Source organism: Ctenopharyngodon idella, chromosome 9 (assembly GCF_019924925.1).
Source record: "Ctenopharyngodon idella isolate HZGC_01 chromosome 9, HZGC01, whole genome shotgun sequence".
NCBI lineage: Eukaryota > Metazoa > Chordata > Actinopteri > Cypriniformes > Xenocyprididae > Ctenopharyngodon > Ctenopharyngodon idella.
In genome coordinates, this window is record NC_067228.1 from 3,080,070 (window position 1) to 3,105,856 (window position 25,787).

At 37.8% G+C, this 25,787-nt stretch overlaps 1 protein-coding gene across 1 annotated transcript in view; it reads left to right on the forward strand.

The window, feature by feature from the left end:
* Positions 1 to 25,787, forward strand: part of slc4a10b (solute carrier family 4 member 10b) — a 79,918-nt gene that overhangs the window by 3,919 nt on the left and 50,212 nt on the right. The window contains 2 exon segments of the mRNA XM_051906082.1: positions 8,770 to 8,799; positions 23,756 to 23,837. Of these exon segments, the coding sequence (XP_051762042.1) occupies positions 8,770 to 8,799; positions 23,756 to 23,837 (112 nt within the window).

Consider the following 25,787-nt stretch of genomic DNA (forward strand, 5'->3'; position numbering starts at 1 on the left):
TCCTGCCTGATTTGTATAGAACTTCTTGAAATTGGTGTGCACATGTGTCACATAATTCTAAAGAAGCATGGAAACTTTTATGGACATCAGACCATAGGTGGGGCTATAACTGTTAAAAAGGTGTAAAAACCATTTCCTTAATAAATTGCCTGTATTGGCTGTAAGTGGTCTTTCCATCTATGATCGAGATTGTTACAGGCTTGATAAATAAAAAATAATACCTTTTTACGCATGAGCATAAAGGCCTTAAAGCGCTTGAACCCCGATATTGATTACCCCTGAATTGCTGCTTGCAGCTATATTTCTCAGGTATAAATGGAGCATATGTGCATAGTTAAATGTAGAACATCAAAACATTATTCCTCTCGAGTGTCTGGGTTGATAAACCCAGCAAGCTTCACATTAACAGCCCAGATCTTTGCTCATAAAGCTGTACTGTACCTCATGCCGGCTGGAGTGTCTCTGACAGGCCTAGTTTTATCAAGCATAGAGCTCATTTGCACTTGTCCAGCTGCAGTGGACTCTATTTTTGTTTGACGTGACGAATGGCAGGTCCAAGCTTGGCTGTGGTTCATTTCTGGAAGGGGTTGGTGACTGAGAGAGCCGAATAAGTTTCTGAAGATATATTTGAGAAAATATCATTTAAAGGGCTTAAATCACATAATGCAATGTAAATGTGAAGAAAATCAGACCATTAGCTTATGCCTGGAGAGTGCAAGATTGCAATGAACTGTTTAATGTTAATATGCTATTTTATATTGCTAAAGATTTAGAGTAAGGCTTATTGTAACTCTTTAAGATGTTAGTGAGATGGAAAAAGGCAGCATTGGATTCAAAATCTCTTTAGACCAAACCCAGTGACCCTTAGCTGCTGAGTGTGCTGGAGACTTGTACTGCTGTACAAGTAAAATGTAGAAAGTGTACGTTTAATCATTCAAGCAAGCAACTCTAATCACTTCAGAACGTTTCTTTTCATTATTCATCCAGTGCTGGCAGAAAAGGAGCTTTTGAATGACCCTTAAAACCGTTCTGAGTGGGTTTGTGGTTTAAAGCACCTTAGCACATGTTTAAGTAGGGATATCTGAGGTATCAGAGTTGTTTGTGTGATGCTGTGTCACTTTCTCAGCACATATGATTTAAGGGTCAGTGATGTGATGCTCTCTCTGTCTAGGTCTATTTCTATCATGACAGCTCTGAGTGTTTGGCATGGTAATGGATATGGCAATGTTGATATGTTTGGCGGAATAGATCTGCTATGTTGCTGCTGCTGCTGTTGGTTATTGCTGCTGCTGCTGCAGAGAAAGTACGGGACCTGCTACTGCCAATACGTACACAACACGCTGCTGCTGTACAAAACAGCATACATGAATTACCTGTAGTAGATCTATACAGGTGGAGCTGGGAAAGGTGGAGGGTTTCTGAAAGTGCGCTGCAAATGCTACAGCAAAAGCTGATCAAGTATTTGAAGGTTGATCAACGAGTTCATTGGCTGCTGATACAGCAGGAACTAATCAGCTGTGCCCTATAGAGAATGATGTGATTGCAAGCAGACTGAGTTAAATAGTTCATCCAAAAATGAAAATTATTCCATGATTTACTCACCCTCAAGCCATCCTAAGTTTATATGACTATCTTCTTTCAGACGAACACAATTGGAGTTGTATTAAAAAATATCCTGACTCTTCCAAGCTTTATAATGGTATGAATGGCGCTCCTCATTTTGAAGTCTAAAAAAGTGCATCTATCCATTATAAAAGTAATCCACATGGCTCCAGGGGGTTAATAAAGGCCTTCTGTAGCTAAGCAATGGGTTTTTGTAAGAAAAATATCCATATTTAAAACTATTTTTAAAAAATAACTAGTTTCCGGCAATTTTCATTTTTGGGTGAACTACCCCTTATCAGCCTGCACCATCTAGAGTTTCATGACAACTTTGTATTAATTTGTTCAAAAAATATATTAAAACATTTATTGGTAACACTTTACAATAAGGTTTATTAGTTAACATTAGTTAACATGAACTGATAATGAACTGCACTTATACAGCATTTATTAATCTTTTTTAATGTTAATTTCAACATTTACTTATACATTATTAAAATCTTGTTTAGTTAATGCCCTGTGAACTAACATGAACAAACAGTGAGCAACTGTATTTTCATTAACTAATGTTAAAAAAGATTAGTAAATACAGTAACAAATGTATTGCTCATGGTTAGTTCATGTTTAAACTAATGTTTAACTAATGAACCTTATTGTAAAGTGTTACCCATTTATTTATACAGACAATGACTTGATTACACCTTAAGCCCAGAATACACCAAACCGACGCCGATGAACTAGTGGCGATGAAAGCAGACTGCGGGGTTGGCTCACGTCGGCAGCGTCTGGGTCCAAAGTTGCCCTGACACACCAAACCGATGCTCAACACCCGTCGGCCAAGTAGCACTTCCGTTCTGCGCCTGCGTAACTAGAAATGCCTTTCCATACCAGCAGGTGGCAGTAGCTGAACAGCCAATCAGAATGACCCACGAGCTCTGACGCCGATTCGAATCGGCCGAAAAAAAGCCAACGAGGACCAACTTCAGCCGATGGTGCGGAACACACTGAGAAAACTTAGTGGGCAGACAAACAAAAACTGCCCGACAACTGACCGTCGGCTTGGTGTGTTCTGGGCTTTAAAGACATGTTGTTGCATTAAAATTAACTTTTAAAATATATTTTATATATTTTTTGTGGCGCTTCAACAAAGGTTTTAGGTGGTGTAATGGTCCAGAGATTATATTAAAGAAAAAAGGTCTCACTGAAAGGTTGAAATTCTGTTAAGTAGTTTGGTGTAATTATTTATTTGGGGGGGGAAAAGCAGTAAAACAATGTTATATCATTTGTAATATTATTTTATATAGATTTATTATGGGTGCAACGGTTCTAATTACTCACAGTTCAGTTTTATCACGGTTTTAGGGTCACGATTACAGTAGTTTTCAGGTACGGAAATTGAATAAAGTAGCTACACAGCAAAATCCCCAGAGTTAAATCAACTCTGCTCAGATTACATATGGTCCCTCTCTATATAATGTTAAAGTAACACTGAAGCAGTGTTAAAGTTAATGAGATAATTAAGTGATTAATTAAGTTATGATTGAGCATTAGTGATGAACACCTGCTGTTAACAAGCAGAATCACTGAAGAGAAATTTAATAACTACAAATGACTTCCAGCCACAGCCTTAGATGAAATCAACTGAAGATAAAATACATTAAATCTCTCAAGATCTGAATAAACAACTCCACAAAAAGTATATTATCTCATTAACTTTAACTCATTATCATTATTAATTATTAATTAAGTTACAAAAGCTATTCAGTTAAGAGCAGTCAGTGATTTCCTTGTCTTTTGTTGTTTGATTAACATTAAAAACTCTGCTGTCACTTTAAGACATAATCCAGTAGACTACACTGGTATTAAACATATGTGTTCTTTCTCGAGTGTTTAAGTTGACTTAAGACATAACTTAATATGTTTATAGGATACTCGCCATGACGGGCACGTTGACAAAATTTTTGTGTGAATTTGTCCTTTCAAGCACAAGACTTAATAGAGAACTCAATATTTGCGCGCTGTACATGTGTTTCCGTGTGCGCGCTTCAGACGAGTATGCGCTACCGAGAACCGTTACACCCCTAAAATGTATATAATTTTAATAGTAGTATTTTATATAAATTTATAATATTATTAATATTAAAACTTTGGTCTGCAAAGTCAGTGTGGTGTTAGCTATGCAGGATCACATTTTGAAGTCACGTGACAAAAAAGCAAAACAGGAAAAGGACCCCTGTAGACTCTCATAATTGTGTGTTAAGGTCAGTAACTTTCTTTAAAATATCATATATTTTGACCTTTTTCTGTCGTGGCAAGTTTAGTTCAAATAATACGTTAGAGTAATGATATTCATGATTTAAAAGGTCATATTTGTTAAAAAAAAATTAATAAAGATGTGTAGATGTGTCTTTTTACGGTGTAAGGAAATATTGTATTATTGAATGGTTATACTAAAAATTTAACTTGCATTTTGAAGTAGATATGTCTAAACTCGACACACATGATGTCGTCTGGTATCACAGGACAATATAATGATGGCTTTTTCAAAGCTCTCTGCTAAGACAAAGCTAAGCTTTATTATTCAGATTACACTGAAAAACATTTTCCGCTCAGCGTGAGTCAAAGCTGCTTATTATTGCTTAATGGAAAATAAACAGTGAGCTGTACAGAGACTTACATCTGTTGATAGTGATTATGTCACGCTGAACCAGGTAAATTGTCCGTCCAAGATGACGATAGATGAGAGCCAATTATGTGTATTGTTTGGACTAATCTGTTGTTGTAGTCTAGAGCTTGTAATCTCGATATGAATTCAGTGAATGTACTGATATGGATCAGTAGTAGAATAAAAATATGTCCTAAGTCTTCTCCCTCTGTTTTTGGATAATCCGCTAGAGATGCTCATGTAATGGCCTTTAGCAGAGATTAAGCATGTACAGAAGGCTTCTGAGATTGTTTTAAAACTAATTGGTGCTCTTTGGATATTCAGGATTATTGTGTTTGAAAGGCAAGATGTCCTGGTACCTCGTCTGTTAAAAATATCCTACCTTTTCTGGGGTAAAATTAGACCCAGAAGAAATCCACTCACTGCCGTCCAAAACGCCAGATATGTGCAGCTTGAGTGCCTGTAAAGGTACAACACAACAGTAGGTGTGTTTACATGCACTAATTGTTGTCAATCGGAATGAGTCCAATCCGATTTCAGATTCTGGATGTTCTGTTTATATGAACCCTAAACGATTCACATAATAGTTTATTTCTGCATTTCATGTATTCCGAACAAAATTGCCTTGCTAACATATATATATATATATATATATACACACACACCGATCAGGCATAACATTATAAGCACTGACAGGTGAAGTGAATAACACTGATTATCTCTTCATCACAGCACCTGTTAGTGGATGGGATATATTAGGAAGCAAGTGAACATTTTGTGCTCAAAGTTGAAGTGTTAGAAGCAGGAAAAATGGGCAAGCGTAAGGATTTGAGTGAGTTTGACAAGGGCCAAATTGTGATGGCTAGACGACTGGGTCAGAGCATCTCCAAAACTGCAGCTCTTGTGGGGTGTTCCTGGTCTGCAGTGGTCAGTATCTATCAAAAGTGGTCCAAGAAGGAACAGTGGTGAACCGGCGACAGAGTCATGGGCGGCCGAGGCTCATTGATGCACGTGGGGAGCGAAAGGCTGGCCCGTGTGGTCCGATCCAACAGACGAGCTACTGTAGCTCAAATTGCTCAAGAAGTTAATGCTGGTTCTGATAGAAAGGTGTCAGAATACACAGCGCATCGCAGTTTGTTGCGTTTGGAGCTGCATAGCCTGTAGACCAGTCAGGGTGCCCATGCTGACCCCTGTCCACCGCCGAAAGAGACAACAGTGGACACGTGAGCATCAGAACTGGACCACGGAGCAATGGAAGAAGGTGGCCTGGTCTGATGAATCACGTTTTCTTTTACATCACGTGGATGGCCGGGTGCATCGCTTACCTGGGGAACACATGGCACTAGGATGCACTATGGGAAAAAGGCAAGCCGGCAGAGGCAGTGTGATGCTTTGGGCAATGTTCTGCTGGGAAACCTTGGGTCCTGCCATCCATGTGGATGTTACTTTGACACGGACCTCCTACCTAAGCATTGTTGCAGACCATGTACACCCTTTCATGGAAGCGGTATTCCCTGGTGGCTGTGGCCTCTTTCAGCAGGATAATGTGCCATGCCACAAAGCAAAAATGGTTCAGGAATGGTTTGAGGAGCACAACAACAAGCATGAAATGCATTATTTTGTATCATGTCAGCAGTGTTTGCCTCTCATTTACATACAGTTCAGCATTATGCAACTTTTTGACTCTTTCACCACTTGCTGTGCTCTGCTGTCATTTCCACAATTCACAGCCTGTGACTAATGTCCCTTAGAGAATGAACTGAAAACACCCACTTAGCTCCGTTCGCTTTGCACCAGTTGACAAGAACGGTCAGATTCACAATAGTTTTAAGTGTACTCTAACTGAATGTTGATCAACAATTTATTGGGTTATATCCTGAAAACAAACCCTCAGGCTAGCACATTACTGTGTGTTTCATGAAAATAATTATAGGGGGCGAAAATGATACATAGTAGGGTTAATCGAAATAAAACCGAAATTGTGATATGGTTTAGTGTGATTACCAAATCAGAAAAGCTGCAATTTAATTAAATAAATATATGCACTGCATGTTTGAAGCATGGCCCTGTGTTCTTATTTTTTAATTATAGTAATATGTCTTATTTTGTTTTTATTTGGTAATTTGGAGTAATTTGGAAAAGCAAATGGAGAATAATTAGCGTAGCTGCTGTTCATAACATTAAGCAAAGATAGTCATGTGCAATTGATCTGATATGAGATGCATTATGTGAATGCTTTGCTAAAGAGATGCGTCTTTAATCTAGATTTAAACTGGGTGAACAAGTCTGAGCCCCGAACATTATCAGGAAGGCTATTCCAGAGTTTAGGAGCCAAATGTGAAAACGCTCTCCCTCCTTTAGTGGACTTAGATATCCTAGGTACAACCAGAAGTCCAGAGTTTTGTGATCTTAAAGAGCGTGAAGGATTGTAGGGCGATAGAAGATCGGTTAAGTACACAGGAGCTAAACCATTTAGAGCCTTGTAGGTCAGTAGCAATACTTTATAATCGATACGGAACTTAATAGGTAACCAGTGTAGAGATAATAAAATTGGTGTTATTTGATCATATTTTCTTGACCTGGTAAGAACTCTAGCAGCTGCATTTTGTACTAATTGTAGCTTGTTTATTGAGGAAGCAGGACAACCAGCTATTAATGCATTACAGTAATCTAGTCTAGACGTCATGAATGCATGAACTAACCTATCTGTATCAGAAACAGATAACATGTTCCGTAGCTTAGCAATGTTTCTGAGGTGGAAGAAGGCTGTTTTTGTAACATATGAAATATGAGTTTTGAAGGACAAGTGGCTGTCTAATATAACACCCAGGTCTTTAACTGTCCAGGATGGAGTAACAGTACATCCTTCTAAATGCAGATTGTAGTCTGAGAGATTCTGTGTACAGGTTTTTGGTCCAATAAGTAATACTTGAGTCTTATCTGAATTTAATAGAAGAAAATTACTAGTCATCCAATGTTTTACTTCTTTAACACACTCTGTCAGATTGGATAATTTGGAGATTTCATCTGGTTGTGATGAAATATGTAACTGAGTATCATCGGCATAGCAGTGGAAACTAATTCCATGTTTTCTTATAATATCACCAAGTGGCAGCATGTATATTGAAAATAGCAGAGGGCCTAACACAGATCCTTGCGGCACTCCATAATCTTAGATTTTTCCCCGTTTAAATAGACAAAATTGTGACGGTCTGATAGGTACGACCTAAACCACCTTAAAGGAACACTCCACTTTTTTTGAAAATAGGCTTGTTTTCCAGCTCCCCTAGAGTTAAACAGTTGAGTTTTACCGTTTTCGAATCCATTCAGCCGATCTCCGGGTCTGGCGGTACCACTTTTAGCATAGCTTAGCATAGTTCATTGAATCTGATTAGACCGTTAGCATCTCGTTAAAAAATTACCAAAGAGTTTGAACTAGCATAGCTTAGCAATGAACTATGCTAAGCTATGCTAAAAGTGGTACCGCCAGACCCGGAGATCGGCTGAATGGATTCGAAAACGGTAAAACTCAACTGTTTAACTCTAGGGGAGCTGGAAAATGAGCCTATTTTCAAAAAAAGTGGAGTGTTCCTTTAATGCCTGTCCCTGAATACCAGTGTAATTTTGTAGTTGATCTAGGAGTATTTTATGATCTATAGTGTCGAACGCAGCACTGAGATCAAGTAACACTAGTATTGAGATACAGCCTTGGTCAGAAGCTAGAAGTAAGTCATTTGTAATTTTAATGAGCGCAGTTTCTGTGCTATGATGAGACCTGAATCCTGACTGAAATTTTTCATAGATAGATGAAGGAGCACAATTGGACATAAATTTTAGTATTTTAGACATAAATGGAAGATTTGAAAAGGGTCTGTAATATGCCAATACATTTGGATCTAATTGTGGTTTCTTAATGAGGGGCTTAATAACTGCTAGCTTGAATGGTCTTGGGACATGGCCTAGAGATAAAGACGAGTTAATAATATTGAGAAGAGGCTCTTCTGCTACAGGTAACAGTTCTTTCAGTAGTTTAGTGGGTATTGGATCTAATAAACATATTGTTGGTTTTGACGCAATGATACGTTTATTTAGCTCTTCCTGTCCTGTAGTTGTAAAGCACTGAAACTGTTCTTGATGGGCAGTAATTGAAGCTGAATCATAAAACGCTGTCGAAGGTTGTACATTTACAGTTGTATTTCTGATGCTTTCGATTTTCTCAGTAAAGAAATTCATAAAGTCATCACTACTAAACTGTAATGAAATGTTTTGTTCTGGTGAGGTCTGTTTATTTGTTAATCTAGCCACTGTACTAAACAAGAACCTTGGATTGTTTTGGTTATTTTCTATGAGTTTATGGAGATGCCCGGCATTATTATGAAGCAGTTGAGATGGTGTTCTAAATGTGTGTGAAAGCTGTGCGCTAATTTTAGTAATTAGTAATTAGTTTTAGCGAGTCAAAACAAATGACATGAATTTTATCTGTAAATATTTGTATTTTGCAGGTGGTCACCTCTCCTGGAAGACAAAGTGTGGTAAGTAGAAATGTTTAATACACTTTATATTTTCTGATGGTTGATATAATGCCAGAATCGTGTCACATACTGGACTGGATCATACATGGATGGATTGGACTGGATTGACAAAGAAACTGCCAATATATTTTGATTTGTCCTGGAATGCTGTTCTAAATTCTGTAAGCATAAATTATTTGTGAATACTGATAGAAACAGATGCATGATTGGGGAAGGACAATTCACTGCCATCAAAATGTAAAAAAAAAAAAAAAGCCCAGTATGCTTGATCTCCTAGTGCAGCATTTTCTTCCTCATGTTGTTTTTCTCAGTATGCGGCTTATGCATTCAGACAGCACTGTAGCGTCTAGATACCAAAAGGTCACAGATGTTATAAATCTGTCATGTGTCAAAGATCACTGCTCACCACATGCTCATTTGCTTCTTTTGTGCAGGTTCAGAAAAGACCTTGAAACGTCAGAGGTGCCACAATGCGTAGTTACAGTAATCTAGCTGCGTAGCAGAGATTTATATCGCATAAACCGCAGCATTAAAGCATGTTTTTAAATCATTCTCCTCTGATCTTAAAATGCAGCATTATTAGATGAGCTGCATTGGCCTTTTTTGGAAGGGTTTTCATAAAATTATTCATTTATGTATTGTTTTGGTAGATGGCATATTTTTAAGAGAGGAAAATCCTGCTACGCAGCAGCAAAAGATCAGTGAAATGCATCACACCGACACTCAAATCGAATCTCTTTTGTTGTCTGAGAGCTTTTGATCTGCTTCTATATTTGTTCTGAATCTGTGTTACACAAGCTAACGCCTGTACTGATGTCAGACAAAGGCAGGAAAAGGTGAAGGATAAATAGTTTTCAGAGTATTGCTTTTTGTTCAGGATAGTATGTTATTTTTAAAAACGTGTTTTCCAGACCTGGGACAGCCATGCAAATACATTTTTGCAATTATGCTTTTTATTATTATTATTATTTATTTATTTATTTTTTATCAGTTTGACATTGTTATGTAGAGTAAAAATCATTCACAAGTAACACATTCACATGGAATCATTTTTTAAAGTTAATCCTTTTCCAGTATTCCTGTAGCCTACCTTAAATAAGCAGTAACGCCAAAGTCATGTGTTCAATTCCCAGGGAATGCATGAAGTCTCTTTAAGACAAGTCATTTCACTCGGCGGCCATCTTTGAAACGCCTCTCGGGCATGCAAGCCTAGCTCCTATCTCTTTGAATGGGGAAACATCAAATTCTCCAGAACTGTTTGCCAAGCTTTCGATTAAATTTCATATTTGAAATCACCAGTGAAATCTGACAACAACTGTCTCATAAATTTTGTTTCTGAACGCTTGAATCATGACAAAAAAAGGCATTTTTTTCAGGCTAGATCAAACTAATGCTCACGCGCAGTCCTAACTGCGCGTCTCTATAGGAAGCGCGCGTCTGACTGTTTCTATAGGAACCGGAGCTTCTAACGGCCGCTGCAGTGACGCGGTGACTTTACCAATCGGCGATTGGCTCTCATTTAGAAGGCGGGACTTATTCCGCCATATTGCGCGTTGCACTTTCTACCATTCAAAACAATACGTGTGACACGTGTGCTGCGTTTCAAACTCCATCTCTGCATATGCTGTGAGTTTGGATTGCTTTTAATGTTCATCTGGAAACGCAGTGTGCGTCATTTAATCAAATTTGTAAGGTAAGTCATCTGTAAACCTTAGCAAACACAGGAGAATACATACAGTATGTTTTTACTGTGCTAACTGCTCGTCGCGATTTCAAAATATAAGTTTAAGCCCTCGTTTAAGTCCACATGTTCTTGTTTAAGAAATTACAGTGGTTGTAGCATTTCTGTTGTAAAGAAATGGCCAAATATTAAAGATTAATTGGACAGTTGAAATAAATGTTGTAAACCAATATTAAACAAGGATTAGATCGCGTTTAGAGTGTAAAAACAATCGTCAGTCCACTGGCGCCCTCTGCAGGCATTTGTTATAATACATGAAAAACATTAGTTTTGATCAGTAAAACCATACGATTACTTGTTTTTCATACTTTACTTGAATCAATTTTTTATTGTGTTATTGCTATTATATATTTATTTTTAAGCCATATGTGTAAGTGAATGTGTTTTGTTGTGCAAGCACCAATGATCGCGTTAGTAGTTGAGCTATATGCGCGTGCCATGTTTGTTTATGCCACGGTCAGGAGAATAGATCTGTCGGATTTACACTTGGCACGATTACTCGAGGAATTGTTAGAATAATCGAATGATTACTCGATTACCAAAATAATCGTTAGCTACAGCCCTATAGCATGAACATTCCCATGAACATAAAGGGCCCTATCATACACTCGGCGCAATGCAGCGCCAGGCGAGACGCTTGCAAATTCCGCCATGTAAATAGCGAATCCGTCATGGCGCGAGCGCAACTGGCTTTTAAAGGGAATGGGAGATGAGACTCTGATTGGCTTATTGCACGTTATGCCCAAAACACACCCATGACTCATTAAGAGAATGTGTACAACCCTTTTAGACCATGTGCCTGGTGCGCTGACCATTTTTCCCATCATTAAACCAGCAAAAGTGGATTCGGACATGCCCTTAAGTGCACTTGCGCCGTGCGCTTTAGACCATGTGCTTAGATCGTTAAAATAGGGCCCAAAATGTAAACCTTGAATGTGTAACAGACGTAGGCTAGTAAAGGCCTTTTCACACTGAGTCTGAAATTCGCATCTGAAATGTTCGCACATTAAAAAATAAATACAACCTCACGCTGTGTCAATCACGTTTACACACTGCCTCCGAAACTTTCGTCCATCATAAAAAAATTAGGATCAGGTTCCATTTTCTGCGTTTTTCACATCCGTGCCATGCATTTTGAGAGACGTTTTGACAATTCAGAGCCACCGTACGCGAATGCCAAAATCCCCAATGCCATCTGACAAGTTAATCCACGTCGTCTACAGCACAAAGCCGTATGACAAACAAAGTGCGGAAAGAGACAGAATATAAAGATAGAGTGTGCCAGTATCGCTAGCAAAGCATCAATCTGAGGCACTGACATCCTGAAGTAAACTTTGAAACGCTCGGGATGATCACGCAGCTCCTTGATGAGGTGGAACTCTCCTTCCTCTCTACACAATCTCAGGATTGGATGTACCCAATATTTCCTCTTTCTTTTTGTCTTTTTAAGAAGAGAGAGGACAACAAAATCATGCTCACTGCTCGAAGACTTTATTTTGTATTATTTTGCGAATTTTTTTGCATCGGATTCATTAATACACACCGGACTCAGTGTGCAAGGTCTCTGTGCATGACGAATTTTTAGGATCTCGAATACGAAAAAATGCATACGGAAATTTCGGACTCAGTGTGCAAAGGCCTTAAGAGCTGTGCATGTAAACCTCACTCCCCTGAACTCAAGAGGTGCTCTAGCGACTGTTAGAGTGCCCGACTGCAATGCCAGGGGACCTGGGTTCGAATCCTGCTTAGAGTGGGCGGTTCAAACAGGTGGGGTTACAAATGCAATGTAAGTCAATTTGGATAAATGTAAATATTTTCATTAGCTCTGTTAAAGGAATAGTTCACTCAAAAAAGAACATTCTGTCATCAGCTCCAAACCCATAAGACTGTAGAAATTTTTAATGAAATCTGAGAGATTTCTGTCTTATACACACACACTAGGGCTGTGGAATATGGACAAAATAATCATATTGCGATTTTTTTTTTTTTTTTTTTTTTTTTTTTTTAATGAATATTGCAATTGCGATTTTATTTGCGATTTTGGCTATTGTTTTTGCTTTTTCAAATATGCTACATTTTAAATGTATTCAGTGCACAAGAAGTGCATAACAAACATTTCACAATTAAATAACAGTATTAACAGCTTGATAAACAGAAATGGCATCTTTAGTCGAGTGTTTGTATTAGTCTTTGGAAGCCGTCTTTACTGACGATGTACGCAGGCACCATGTCTTTGCATATATGTTAGGTGATCGCGTCGGTAATTTCTTTGTGCCGTTTTGATCCTTTCTCATAAGGCGTGATGCTTGCAAATGCTTGAACAGCGGATACTTGTTCAGTCAGTTCAGGCTGGCTTTGAGGTGTGCTTTTGTTAGTTTCGATGGACTTTGTCGACATGCATTGATCATACAGTTTTTATGGCGCTGTTTTAAGTGCTGGAACAGGTTTGTTGTATTGCCCCGTTTCGTTGCAATAATCTCACAGGTCTTGCAAATTACCTTGCTCTCTGACACATCCTCTCTCCTGAATCCAAAATACTCCAAAATATTCTGAATTAAAATATAAATAAATTAATAAATAAAATTGCAGTCTTATGCGATTTAGAAGTTGCATGTGCTCAAATCGCGATTGCGATTAATTGCACAGCCCTAACACACACACACACACACACACGCACATATACGTGTGTGCATGTTTTTGTGATTTATTAGGACACAAATTTGTATAATGACATGGGTATTACACTGGTATTACGACGTAAACATGAAATATGAGGACATTTCATGAGTCCTCATATTTAAAATAGCTTTACATACTAAACAATGTTTTATTAAAAATGTAAAAATGCAGAATGTTTTCTGTGATGGGTAGGTTTAGGAGTAGGGGTAGTGTAGGGGGATAGAATGTACAGTTTGTACATTATATAAAAACCATTACGCCTATGGAATGTACTCACTTTGATAGCAAAACAAACCTGTGTGTGTGTGTGTGTGTGTGTGTGTGTCCAGTCAAATATTGTGCTGCAAACATCATGTCATCATTAAAATCATGGATTATCCCTTATACAGTGTATACATAGATATACATATATTATCAGTGCAATGTTTTTCTTTTTTCTCTTTAAAGGCTGTTACAGTTGTGAAATAGACTCATATATGTCTGTTGTCTGTGACGTCACAGCTCAGGATAGACAGTGAAGGGATCAGTATTTTCATGATGTTGTGTTTCTCTGGCTCTAGATTGATTAGTCTGATTAGTCAGATTTTCAGCTGAAGTGATATGCTCTTCTTGAAGAACTAGTTCTTCCAGGTGGTCACACGCCAGCCAAGAACTGCCACTGAGGAGAATGGAAATGCTAACAGATAGTTTTCTCCAGGTATATTAGACCTCCTTGGTGAGAACCGTGAGAGAGAGAGAGAGAGAACAAGGTCAGGCCTCTTCTGACAGGTCAGCAGTTTACTCCCAGCATGCCTCTGGGGAGGAGGCGGGCAGAATACAGTGGTGCAACACCAGGAGGAGAAACAATTCCTCCCTATGAGAGAGAGAGACAGTGCAAGATTAAAGAGAGTGTAAGTTTGCATGCGAGAGATGGTGCTGATGTCACTGCTGTAATCGCTGGAGTAAGCTGTGTGTGTGTGTGTGTGTGTGTGTGTGTGTGTGTGCATGCGCTGAAGTTAGAGATCAGTGGCAGTGCATGCTGCATGAGGTGAAACCGTCCTGACTAATTCTGGAGCTGAACAGAAAGACCTGGGATATGCAGAATTTGGACCTTTACAGCCGACTGGACTGTCAGGTATGACCGGGGTGCTTGTTTTACTGTAGTTCAGGTTTTTAGCAAATTCTGCTGCATGCAAAAGTTCTAGGATGCAGTTATTGAAGTGTTAATATTGTCAGATAATATGCATTAGTCGTATGTTTATTTACTGTGTGCATCTCTGCATTGTTAACAGTGTGCAAATTGCAGTAGTGCACTACGGAATTGTGGGTGATGTAGTCCGTGTGTGTAATGCAGCGAATGCAGCACTGTTCTCTGCAGGCTGAATGTCATTGATCAGATGCGGGTTAGTTCTGTGGAGGAGGGGTGCTGAAGCCTCGCTGCACAGTTAGAAGCAGGTTAGCGTGCTGCAGATGTCGGCCAAGACCTCCCATGGATCCAGCACAGATCTCTGACACTGTCGAGCTTCATCCCTCGCTTTCTCTCTAGGACTAGCCTACTGAATGTGATCATGAGTTGCTTCACATTCTCAATTGTAAAGACACTCTAGATCCTACCTAGACAACATTTTTTAAATTCACTATAGGTGTGTTCTGGACATGATCCAAAAGCTTCTATCCCTATAATGCCGACTGTATATTTGATACACAAAGGCCTCTAAATGATTAACATGATTAAAACTTTGCAATCTACTACACACCTTCTGTCATCTGATTGATAGTTTATACTTTTTTGGCAAGTAAAAGGCCTGTTAGTATAATTGTAAAATGTCTCCCTTCAGCTTGTGGTTCCCTACAGCTAATATTTATATGCATTTTATGCAAGTAGTCTATTATACCGTTATAAAGATCTCATTGATCAGAATTTCATCTTACTATTTGGCCATAAAAATATCAGCAACTGCACAAAATTGCATATTTTTGCTCAGTTTTTTCCCACCTTGTGTATGAGCTCCATATTCTCACTATATCATACTATATGAGCCATAAAAGCCTGATGTATCAAATATGATACTTTTTAAGCATTATGTGCTTATTCACTGAACACAAATTAATAATGAGTTATGCAACAATTCTAAACCTGTAACCATACAGTATATGTGTTATATACTATAGATCAGATGTGATTGTTTATAACATCGCAATGTAATTTAAAGGGGTGGTTGATTATGATTTCACTTTTTTAACTTTAGTTAGTGTGTAATGTTGCTGTTTGAGCATAAACAACATCTGCAAAGTTACGACGCTCAAAGTTTAATGCAAAGGGAGATATTTTCTTTTACAGAAATCGCTTTTTAAGGACTACAACAAACGGCTGGTAGGGACTACAACGAGCTTGTTCCCGGGTTGGTGACATCACTAACCCCAAAATTTACATAAACTCCGCCCCTGAGAGCACGCAACAAAGGGGGCGGGGCCATGTTGGGCTGCTTTAGAGAAGAGGAAGAGTTGTTGTAGTAGAGTGTTGTTGTCATGCCGTCATTTTACGCCGGACTGCTTCACAAACGAGGGTCAATTCAACACTGGATTTGCACAAAAGAATAACATGACGGCACATGCTAGTCGATGAGTTGAATCAACTCCACAGCAACTGCATAAATTTATCCACTAACCATTCAGAAACGTCCAGTTTCATTCTAAAAGTTGTAACTTCTTCCTGAGTCTCTCCATCAGTGTCGACTCCGGTTTGAACAATGTAAGGCTGAACACCGTTACTGACAATCCTCATTTTGGCTGCGAGATTCTCCAGCTTTGCTGTTGTTGAGCAACCGAAGCACGAGCTGTTAAAGCTCCGCCCTCTTCTGGAAAGAGGTCCGGGAGCAGCAGCTCATTTGCATTTAAAGGGACGCACACAAAAACTGCGTGTTTTTGCTCACACCCAAATAGGAGCAAATTTGACAAGCTATAATAAATAATATAATATAGCAAATCTCAAATTGATTGAGATTGATTGTTTGTATAGTCGGAAAATGTAACTATATTATCACACAGCTCTAATCTGCTAAATGCAACTGTAAGGCATGAAGATATTAAGACATTATAAACTTCATGATTTTCTGTAAAGATGTGTATTGTGATAAGCATAATACAAATAAAATTGACTTGACGTAGTAAAAGAGCTCATCTGTGGGCTCTTCTACAGCATTTACTGCACTGAACAGCCCTCTATGGATTTGTTTTTGCAGCTGATAGTGATATTCTCCTCCATCTGCCACTTTCAGGATGCTCAATATGATTATCTGCTTCATCCAATTAAATCAATGCCAACCATCACGGGACGCTTGCTGATCTCTCCCCTCTCTGACTGCCCTTATGCTGCTTTAAAGAGATACTTCACCCAGAAATGAAAAGTCGGTCATCATTTAATCACAGTCATGAATTCTTAATTTGTGTTTTAAAGAACATTGGGGACCAAACAACATTGGACCCCATTGACTTTCATTGTATGGACAAAAAAACTGATTTTGTCAGATTGGACTATATTTTTAACCCATGATGCATTGCAGTTGCAGACACCTGTGTCCTCAAAAAGCATTATTCAGTGCATTTATAGTCAATATTGGCAACATTTTATGTAGTCGCTTTGCATAAAAGCTTTTGCTAAATGAATAAATGTAAATTTGATGGCATTTTTATTGTATGCTTAGAGTATTGAGCCATTGAAATCAAATGAAATTGTGAGTTGCATGGAGTTGTTGCCTACAAATCAGTCGCTAATGATGTTGTGTTACTATATTATAATATAAATGTCCACCCTATAGAATGCCACTCTTGGACTTGGCATCCCAGCATGCTTTGGGACAGTAATAAAGTCTGTGTTGTGTTTTTGCAGGTCAGTATTGCATGTTACTTTGCCTCGAAACTTTCCATCTTCTGTGAGTTGATCCTTTCACAAGGTTTAAGTGCACAAAAGTCTTTTTTTCCTACGACTAAGAGGATTTCATGTCAATTTGTGTCCATTTTTTGTAAACAAGCATTAGAATTAAGCTGATTACTCTTTCTGTTGTTTGGGGGGGAAATCCAAAGTTCTTTTTCTTTAGACATTTCCACAAAAACGAGATTATATTCAGGAATAATGGACCTGTATACTAAGAAAACAGGAGCTGTAATTATTCAAGTGTTATTTTTCAGATACTTTTGCTGCTAAAATTATACCAAAGCGGTGTCTTTCAGCCAGCTGGAATCTATCTGATCCACAAGAGAATAGTGATGAAAAACAAGATGGTGACTTATTTTATGCTTCTGTTGCCAGACTTTTGATTATCTGTCTTCATCTGGCCAAGAACTGAAACGTCTGTCTGACCGACATGCTAACCGGTCAATCGCAGTTTCTTTTGCTTTTACATGCAGTTTCTCTGAAATACAGTTCTACCTGCCTGGTACCTTGTAAACATGACTTTGCAGCGCTGTGCTGCCGGCAGCATTGATCTGAATGTGCAGGCATCCTGAGGTTTTGGGTCAGTTACATGGAACCTGCACTGTTTATTGATCGGACAGGAAAGGGCTCATTTTAAGCACTTGGAACGGTCAGTCCGTCTCAGTCTATTGACTGCAGGATGCAGAACATTTAGAGCTGCTATTTATATCTGTCATGCACAGACCAGCTTTGTGAGACACCCACATGTTATTGCTCTTTAAAAGCTCAGGAGTATTAATAGAGAGTTTCTTAACTTTGTCTTAGATACACTACCAATCAACATTTTCGGGTCAGTAGAAATTAAAGTGCCCCAATTATGCTATTTTAAAGGCTCTTATTTTTGTTTTGCATGTTTCCTAGAATAGGTTTACATGCATCCAAAGTCCAAAAACACCTTAATTTTCTCATAATATACATTGCACATCATCTCATTTCTCAAAGAGTCTGAAAACGGTTAGTTTGAAGATTCAGTCTCTTTAAACTCCTCCTTTCTGAGAGCCTGCTGTGCTCTGATTGGTCAGACGGCCCAGTCTGTTGTGATTGGTCGACCGCTTACAGCATGCATCGAAAACGATATGCCTATTACCATATCGGAATTTCAGCTCCAGATCGTCTTCAGCGCTTGATACACAGTGAAAATAACAGTAATGATGGCGTCGGTTTTACCATATCAGTTCGAGAGCGAGTCTCATCCTTTTAAAGTGGATTTGCTTTGGCAGCGCAGAGAACAGCATCTTCTCGACATGTCAACAACATGAACCAAACTCTTTCAGTCTCAGCTACAACTACAGTGTTTAAGGACGGGGCAAAGTCAGGGTTGCCAGGTTTTCACAACAAAACCCGCCCAATTGCTACTCAAAACTAGCCCAATCGCGTCCCCTGGTAAAAATCGCGCCCCGTGGGGTAAAAGCCACCTTTTTTGGTAGAGTTCCCCTAGTAAAATTAGCATTCCAGGGGCTAAATATCATTTTATTGGGGTCGCTTTAACCCACGGACATGAAAAAACAACCCTTGGCAACACTGTTAATGTAGCCCAATTCTGCGGGAAAACCGCAGACTTGGCAACACTGGTCAAAGTAGATGTTGTTCGCTGGCAGCCAATGAAGACCATAGTCTGGCATTATGCAAATTTGTTACAAATTTACATAGATTCAAGCAGGAAGTAAGACTGGAATTACTGATGATTCATTTCAGCAGTTCAGAATCAATTCTTTCTTTTAGGAGACAATAACTTCATTTTTTCGTGCACTTTGATCTTTAAAACTTTGCAGACCTTTTACATTCACAGACAGCTATATTACACAATATGTGAAAGATAATATCCGAAAAAGCATAATAGGGTCATTTTAATGCTTTGATTCAGCAAGGACACATTAAATTGATCAGAAGTGACAGTAAAGACTTTTATAATGTTACGAAAAGATTTACATTTCAAATAAACACTGTTCTTTTGAACTTTTTATTCATCTTACTTGCCTCAAATGAACCTGCGTGTGTGTGTGTGTGTGTGTGTGTGTTGTCCCTTTACAGGATTATAGTGTAGGATGTGTGTAGTTCTCCACACAGAAGGAGAGCGTGTGGCTTTTTGGTCATAAGAAGTGAGGATTCAGGATAAAGAGATTAGACCTCATGCAGATTACATGCTATTCATATTTTAGGCAAAAGGCACTTGTCTGAACGAACGCCTTGTGTGTGTGACCATGAGAGAGGTTATATCTGAACCTTATCCTATTTTAATTAAATCAAGACTTTATTTGTAATTACAAGCTTAGAGAATCATTTATAAAGGAATAAACTACAAGATACCAACTCGCTTGCAAACCTACATTTTTAAAGCACACAACAGTTTCAAAATTCATATTTGAAGAATGGCTACACTCTACAAAGTTATTTAGGACACACACACACATGGGTTTTCATGTTTTAAAGGGACATTCATAAACTTTGATTTTTTTATTGTACAAACTGTATATTCTGTCCACTAACCCTAACCCTACCCATTACAGAAAACCTTCAAAAAACATCACTTAGTATGGTTTATAAACTGTTTTCCTCACGAAGACCAAAAAAAAAATCCCCACAAGGAGAAGGATTTCGGATATTGCCATTGTTGTGGACACACACAAACACACACATTCTCTTTCTCACACATTCTCTCTCTCACTCACACACACACACACACACACACACACACACTATTAGCTGCTCCTCGAGGCCGTGTGAAACGTGACTTTCAGCTGCTGAAGGTGTTGAGATTTAGGTTGGATTTCAGTAAACTACTGTCAAACCAGATGGAAAGAAACTCAAATTATTTGCATCTCATTTACATTTATTTGCATTTGGCAGATGCCAAGCAACTTACATTGCATTCAGGTTATGCATTTTGTATCACTTCATGAATTGAATCGATCTGGTGCCAATCTTTTGAGTTGACATCAGAATGAAATCCAATGTGAAATCAAATTAAACTCTTAATGCATGTTTCTGCTTTAAATAGCATCTTTGATTTAAATGTCAGTAGCTAAAATACTGTTAGAGTTCAGTTCATGCCTGAATCAGTTCAGAATGTCTGATTCATTGAATCAGTTTGATTAAAAACTGATTCAGTGATTCATTTCTATCATCACTCAAAAATGTGCCATGTTAAAATGTTAAAAAGTAAATATTGCTGCATATTACTATTGATGCAAATAAATAAATGCTATTTTGTGCCTTGATTTCAATTGTATTTTAGTTCTTACATTATTTTTAATCAAATCACAAATGACTCTTAAGTCATTCAGAGAAGATACATATACTACCGTTGAAAAGTATGAGGTTTGTATTTTTTTTTTTACATTTAATTTATTATTATTATTATTATCAATGTTGAAAACAGTTCTGCTTCATATTTTTGCGGCAGTCGTGATACATATTTTCCAGGATTCTTTGATGAACGAAGTTGAACAGTTCAAAAGAACAGCATTTATTTGAAACAGAAATATTTTATAATAATGTGAAAGTCTTTCCTGTCACTTTAATGATCAATTTAATGCATCCTTTCTGAATAAAAGTTTTCATTTTTTTCAAACAACAACCCCAAACTTTTGAATGGCAGTGTACACATTGAGATATAAACTGAGTATTATTTTATCTCCCAGTATTTAAAGACTTTTAATAGTTTGTGTATGTGTGCAACCGTAGTATTGTATGTTTTTTTTTTTTTACACTCTTATGTAATTGCTCTGAGGGTTGATCTTGGCTCTGCACCATCTGTTTTAATTCTGCATGTTTCTCAGTAATGAGGCGCTAAAACACCAGCTCGTTGAGATTAGCAGCTGGCCAGTAATGCTGTCTGTCGAGGACAAATGCACTGATCCAGCCTACTTGCGTTATGTCTTTATGCCATATTGACATGAAGGGAATCTTGACTAGAACCTGCTTTAACCCAGTTTATTAGACCAGCAACCATTCTTTTAAGACACACTAATTAAAGACTCCCCCAAGAGCTCATTATAACACTAATTTGTTTTGTGCAGAAGCTGAGTGATGAGTAATTGTTTTCTAATTGTATTTCCACATGAAATATAAATAAGATACCACCAAATGAAATTAAGTGTGTTATATTCACATTATAACTCAGACATCTTATATAAAATGCACAACTGCTCTTTCATTAATAAATAATTTAAATTACAACCAACAGTGATTCTCAGCTGTACATGTTTTTACATATACACCGGGAATGATGGCACGAGGAGACGTGAGTGGCTCTGTGCTGATGTCTAATATGAGCAAATTCAACTTGACATTTACTTGAATGCATTTGGCAGCCGCTTGTTTTTTCAAAGCAACTTGCATATTTTCATTTATGCACTACCATTACAAAGTTTGGGGTCAGAAAATTATTTGTTTTATTCAGAAAGGATGCATTAAAGGGGTTGTTGATTATGATTTCACTTTTTTAACTTTAGTTAGCGTGTAATGTTGCTGTCTGAAGGAAAAGGAGATTGCTTTTAAAGAATTCGCTGTATAAGGACTACAACAAACGGCTGGTAGGGACTACAACGAGCTTATTCCCGGGTTGGTGACATCACTAACCCTAAAATTTACATAAACTCCGCCCCCGAGAACACACAACAAAGAGGGTGAGGCCATGTTGGGCTGCTTTAGAGAAGAGGAAGAGTTGTTGTAGTAGAGTGTTGTTGACATGCCGTCATTTTACGCCGGACTGCTTCACAAACGAGGGTCAATTCAATGCTGGATTTGCACAAAAGATTAACATGACGGCACATGCTAGTCGATGAGTTGAATCAACTCCACAGCAACTACATAAATTTATCCACTAACCGTTCAGAAACATCCAGTTTCATTCTAAAAGTTGTAACTTCTTCCTGAGTCTCTCCATCAGTGTCGACTCCGGTTTGAACAATGTAAGGCTGAACACCATTACTGACAATCCTCATTTTGGCTGTGTGAGATTCTCCAGCTTTGTTGTTGTTGAGCAACCGAAGCGTGAGCTGTTAAAGCTCCGCCCTCTTCTGGAAAGGGGGTGGGAGCAGCAGCTCATTTGCATTTAAAGGGACACACACAAAAACGGCGTGTTTTTGCTCACACCCAAATAGGGGCAAATTTGTCAAGCTATAATAAATGATCTGTGGGATATTTTGAGCTGAAACTTCACAGACACATTCTGGGGACACCAGAGACTTATATTACATCTTGTGAAGGGAGCATTATAGGTCCCTTTTAAATTGGTCATTAAAGTGACAGTAAAAACACTTTTCTTATGAACTTTCTATTCATAACAGAATCCTGAAAAAATGTATCAGTTTCCAGAAAAATATGAAGCAGCACAACATTGATAACAATCAGAAATGTTTCTTGAGCATCAAATCATCATATTAGAATGATTTCTGAAGGATCGTGTGACACTGAAGGCTGGAGTAATGATGCTGAAAATTCAGCTTTGATCACAGGAATAAATTACATTTTAAAATATATTAAAATAGAAAACAGTTATTTTAAATTGTAATAATATTTCACAATATTCCTGTTTTTACTAAAGACTTATTAGTAAAAAGTTTTTACCAACCCCAGACCTTTCAACGATAGTGTACATTTTGTGCATTTTGTGGTGTTTGATATGAAAATGATATAAGATTATTTATTGACCATGATCTATAACTGTTGTCAAGTTTTTGCCTGTTTAATGTTAATGTATTTTAAATGTTAAGTTGCTACAATTTCCCTTTTTTTAACCATTTCATATAGATTAGTAGTAGTAGTATTTACATGTTAATATGCATTTTATTATGAATATTCTACTTACTATGTTTATGATTGTTAAAAAATCCCTGGCATTTGTCCTGTGGTAATGTGCTCGTATTGACACCTGTCCAGTACAGGCTCTTTTACACTGTAAGTAAAGGTAAATGTTGCCGTCATGTTGGGGAGCATTCAGTATGAAAAAACACAACAAAACATTAGTTTGTTGAAGAACATGGGTCGGTTTGATTTCATGGAGAGGCTGCTGCTATTGGCTAGATTAGTAACCATGGTAACTGTCTTGTGGTTGGACTGCACTTTCGTTCCCATAATAAGCAGAGAAATACGTTGAGGAACTGGATGGAAATAACTGGATGGTGTCCTCAAGCAATACATGTGATTCTTTCCTTTTTCAACGCAGTGCATTTGTGTATCATTATTTACTCACTGTCATGTCATGTCAAACCTGTATGGAGCTCAGCAACTGTACAGCAATGCCCTAGTTTCTCAGGATGAAGCACTCGCGTTATTCTTCAGAAAATGTTCAAAACTATAGTTCATTATTCACTCAGCTTTGCAGTGTTTGGACAGCGAGCATCAGATGAGTGAGTGTGTGTGTGTGTGTGTGTGGTCAGTACAGTGAGTATCTGTCTCTGTGACATGCTGGGACAAATGCATCTGTCAGTGAGAGACGCATCCATTGCGCCCTGTCACTCTGAGACAGACCTCCATACTGACATCTCTCTCTCTCTCTCTCTCTCTCTCTCTCTCTCTCTCTCTCTCTCTCTCTCTCTCTCTCTCTCTCGCGCTCTCGCTCTCGCTCTCTCTCTACACAGAGGAATGATGAGGAGGCTGTCGTGGACAGAGGAGGCACTCGATCCATGCTTAAGGCTGGACTGGAGAAGGAGGAGCTAGAAGGTAAACACACACACACATTTGTTTTTGTGAATTGTGGGGACATTCCTTAGGCGTAATGGTTTTTATACTGTACAAACTGTATTTTCTATCGCCCGACACTACCCCACCCCTAAACCTACCCATCACAGGAAACTGTGCGCATTTTTACTTTCTCAAAAAACTCATTCTGTATGATTTATAAGCCTTTTGAAAAATGGGGACATGGAGTAATGTCCTCATAAGTCACCTTCTCCTTGTAATACCTGTCATACCCATGACATTATACAAATTTGTGTCCTGATATGTCACAAAAACACACACACACACACTCACACATACACACTCTCTCACACAGAATTAAAGCATTACTTTTTGCAATTAATTTTATTTTTATTTTATGTATTTACTTCGTTGCACCAAATTCTAAGGCAGCACTGCATGTACACTAGTGTTCAAAAGTTTGGGGTCAGTAAGATTTTAAGACTTTTATTCAGTAAGGATCCATTAAATTGATCAGAAGTGACAGACATTTTTAATGTTACAAAAAAAATTCTGTTTTAATTAAATGCTGTTCTTTCTATTCATCAAAAAGTCCTTAAACTTATCATGGTTTCCTCAAAATTATGAAGCAGCACAGCTGTTTTCAGGATTGATAATGATAAGAAATGTTTCTTGAGCAGCAAATCAGAATATAATGATTTCTTAAGGATCATGTGACACTGAAGACTGGAGTAATGATGCTGAAAATTCAGCTTTGATCACATGAATAAATTATATTTTACAATATATTCACACAGAAAACAGTTATTTTAAATTCTAATATTATTTCACTATTTTTATTGTATTTTTGATCAAATAAATGCAGCCTTGGTGAGCAAAAAAAATAAAAATAAAAAAATCTACTGAACCCAAACTTTTGAAAGGTATTGTATCTGTTGTAGACAATCCCAGAATGCTTTGAAATAACCCCAGTGGAAAAAAAACAATGTCATAGATGGTGGTTAAATTGAGAAACATGTCAAATCTATATTTAATTTGCTTATTCATGTACGTCCCACCCATGCGAGAACAATAAAAAATAGTCTAATTTGCTATGTATTTTAAGCTAACCTCAAAATCTATTGAAATCAATTGTGAATTAAAAAAAATTCTGTTAGATTTTATTTTCAAACGATTCTTTCATTGTAGCAATTCTGAAGTCTAGCATCAAAATGGCAGCTTCCAGTGTAGGAAACGTCAATCTGTGACGTGACATTAGTCAGTTGCAGAAGTAAAGCTCATCCTGTAGCTGCTGTCTCTCTCATACACACAATAATAAGCAGCTCCAGAGCAAATGCTCAGAGAAGTTAATGCTATGTCTGAGAGGAAAGTCTGTGGGTGGCAAATCAAGGGCACCAGCGTGGCCTGACAGAAGAGACGTGTGTGTTTATCTGCCTCTGAAATGACACGAACAGAAAAGACTGGTGGGAGGATGGAGAGCATTTCACAGGGGAAAAAGAGCAGCTACTCGAAGCGTCTTCTCAAAGGACTGCAGATGACGTCAGCTGCTCTTCTGCCCCTGGATGAGCTATTTTTACATCCTGCCGGTGAGAAAGAGACAGGAACAGAGAGAATAATTACACTATCGAAATTATAATAATAAATGGGTCATCAGTATCTAAATAGAGGCTCCATATCCTACACACCTCTGAAATAATCATATGCTTTTCTGTTTATTTTTGTACCTGCCTTATTTGCATTAATTATTGTAAATATGCATTTCTAACTTTGGCTGATAAACTTGAAGACCTCATTGTGTGTCATGATGAGCACAGTTTTCTTAAATTTTTTTTCTCTATTGAAGCATTTATGCATTTTTAAATGTTTTTATCTAAAGCGACTTGCATTGCTTTAAAAAAAAAAACTATATATATATATATATATTTTTTTTAAATATTTTATATAGAATTATATCACATCTTGTGAAAAGGA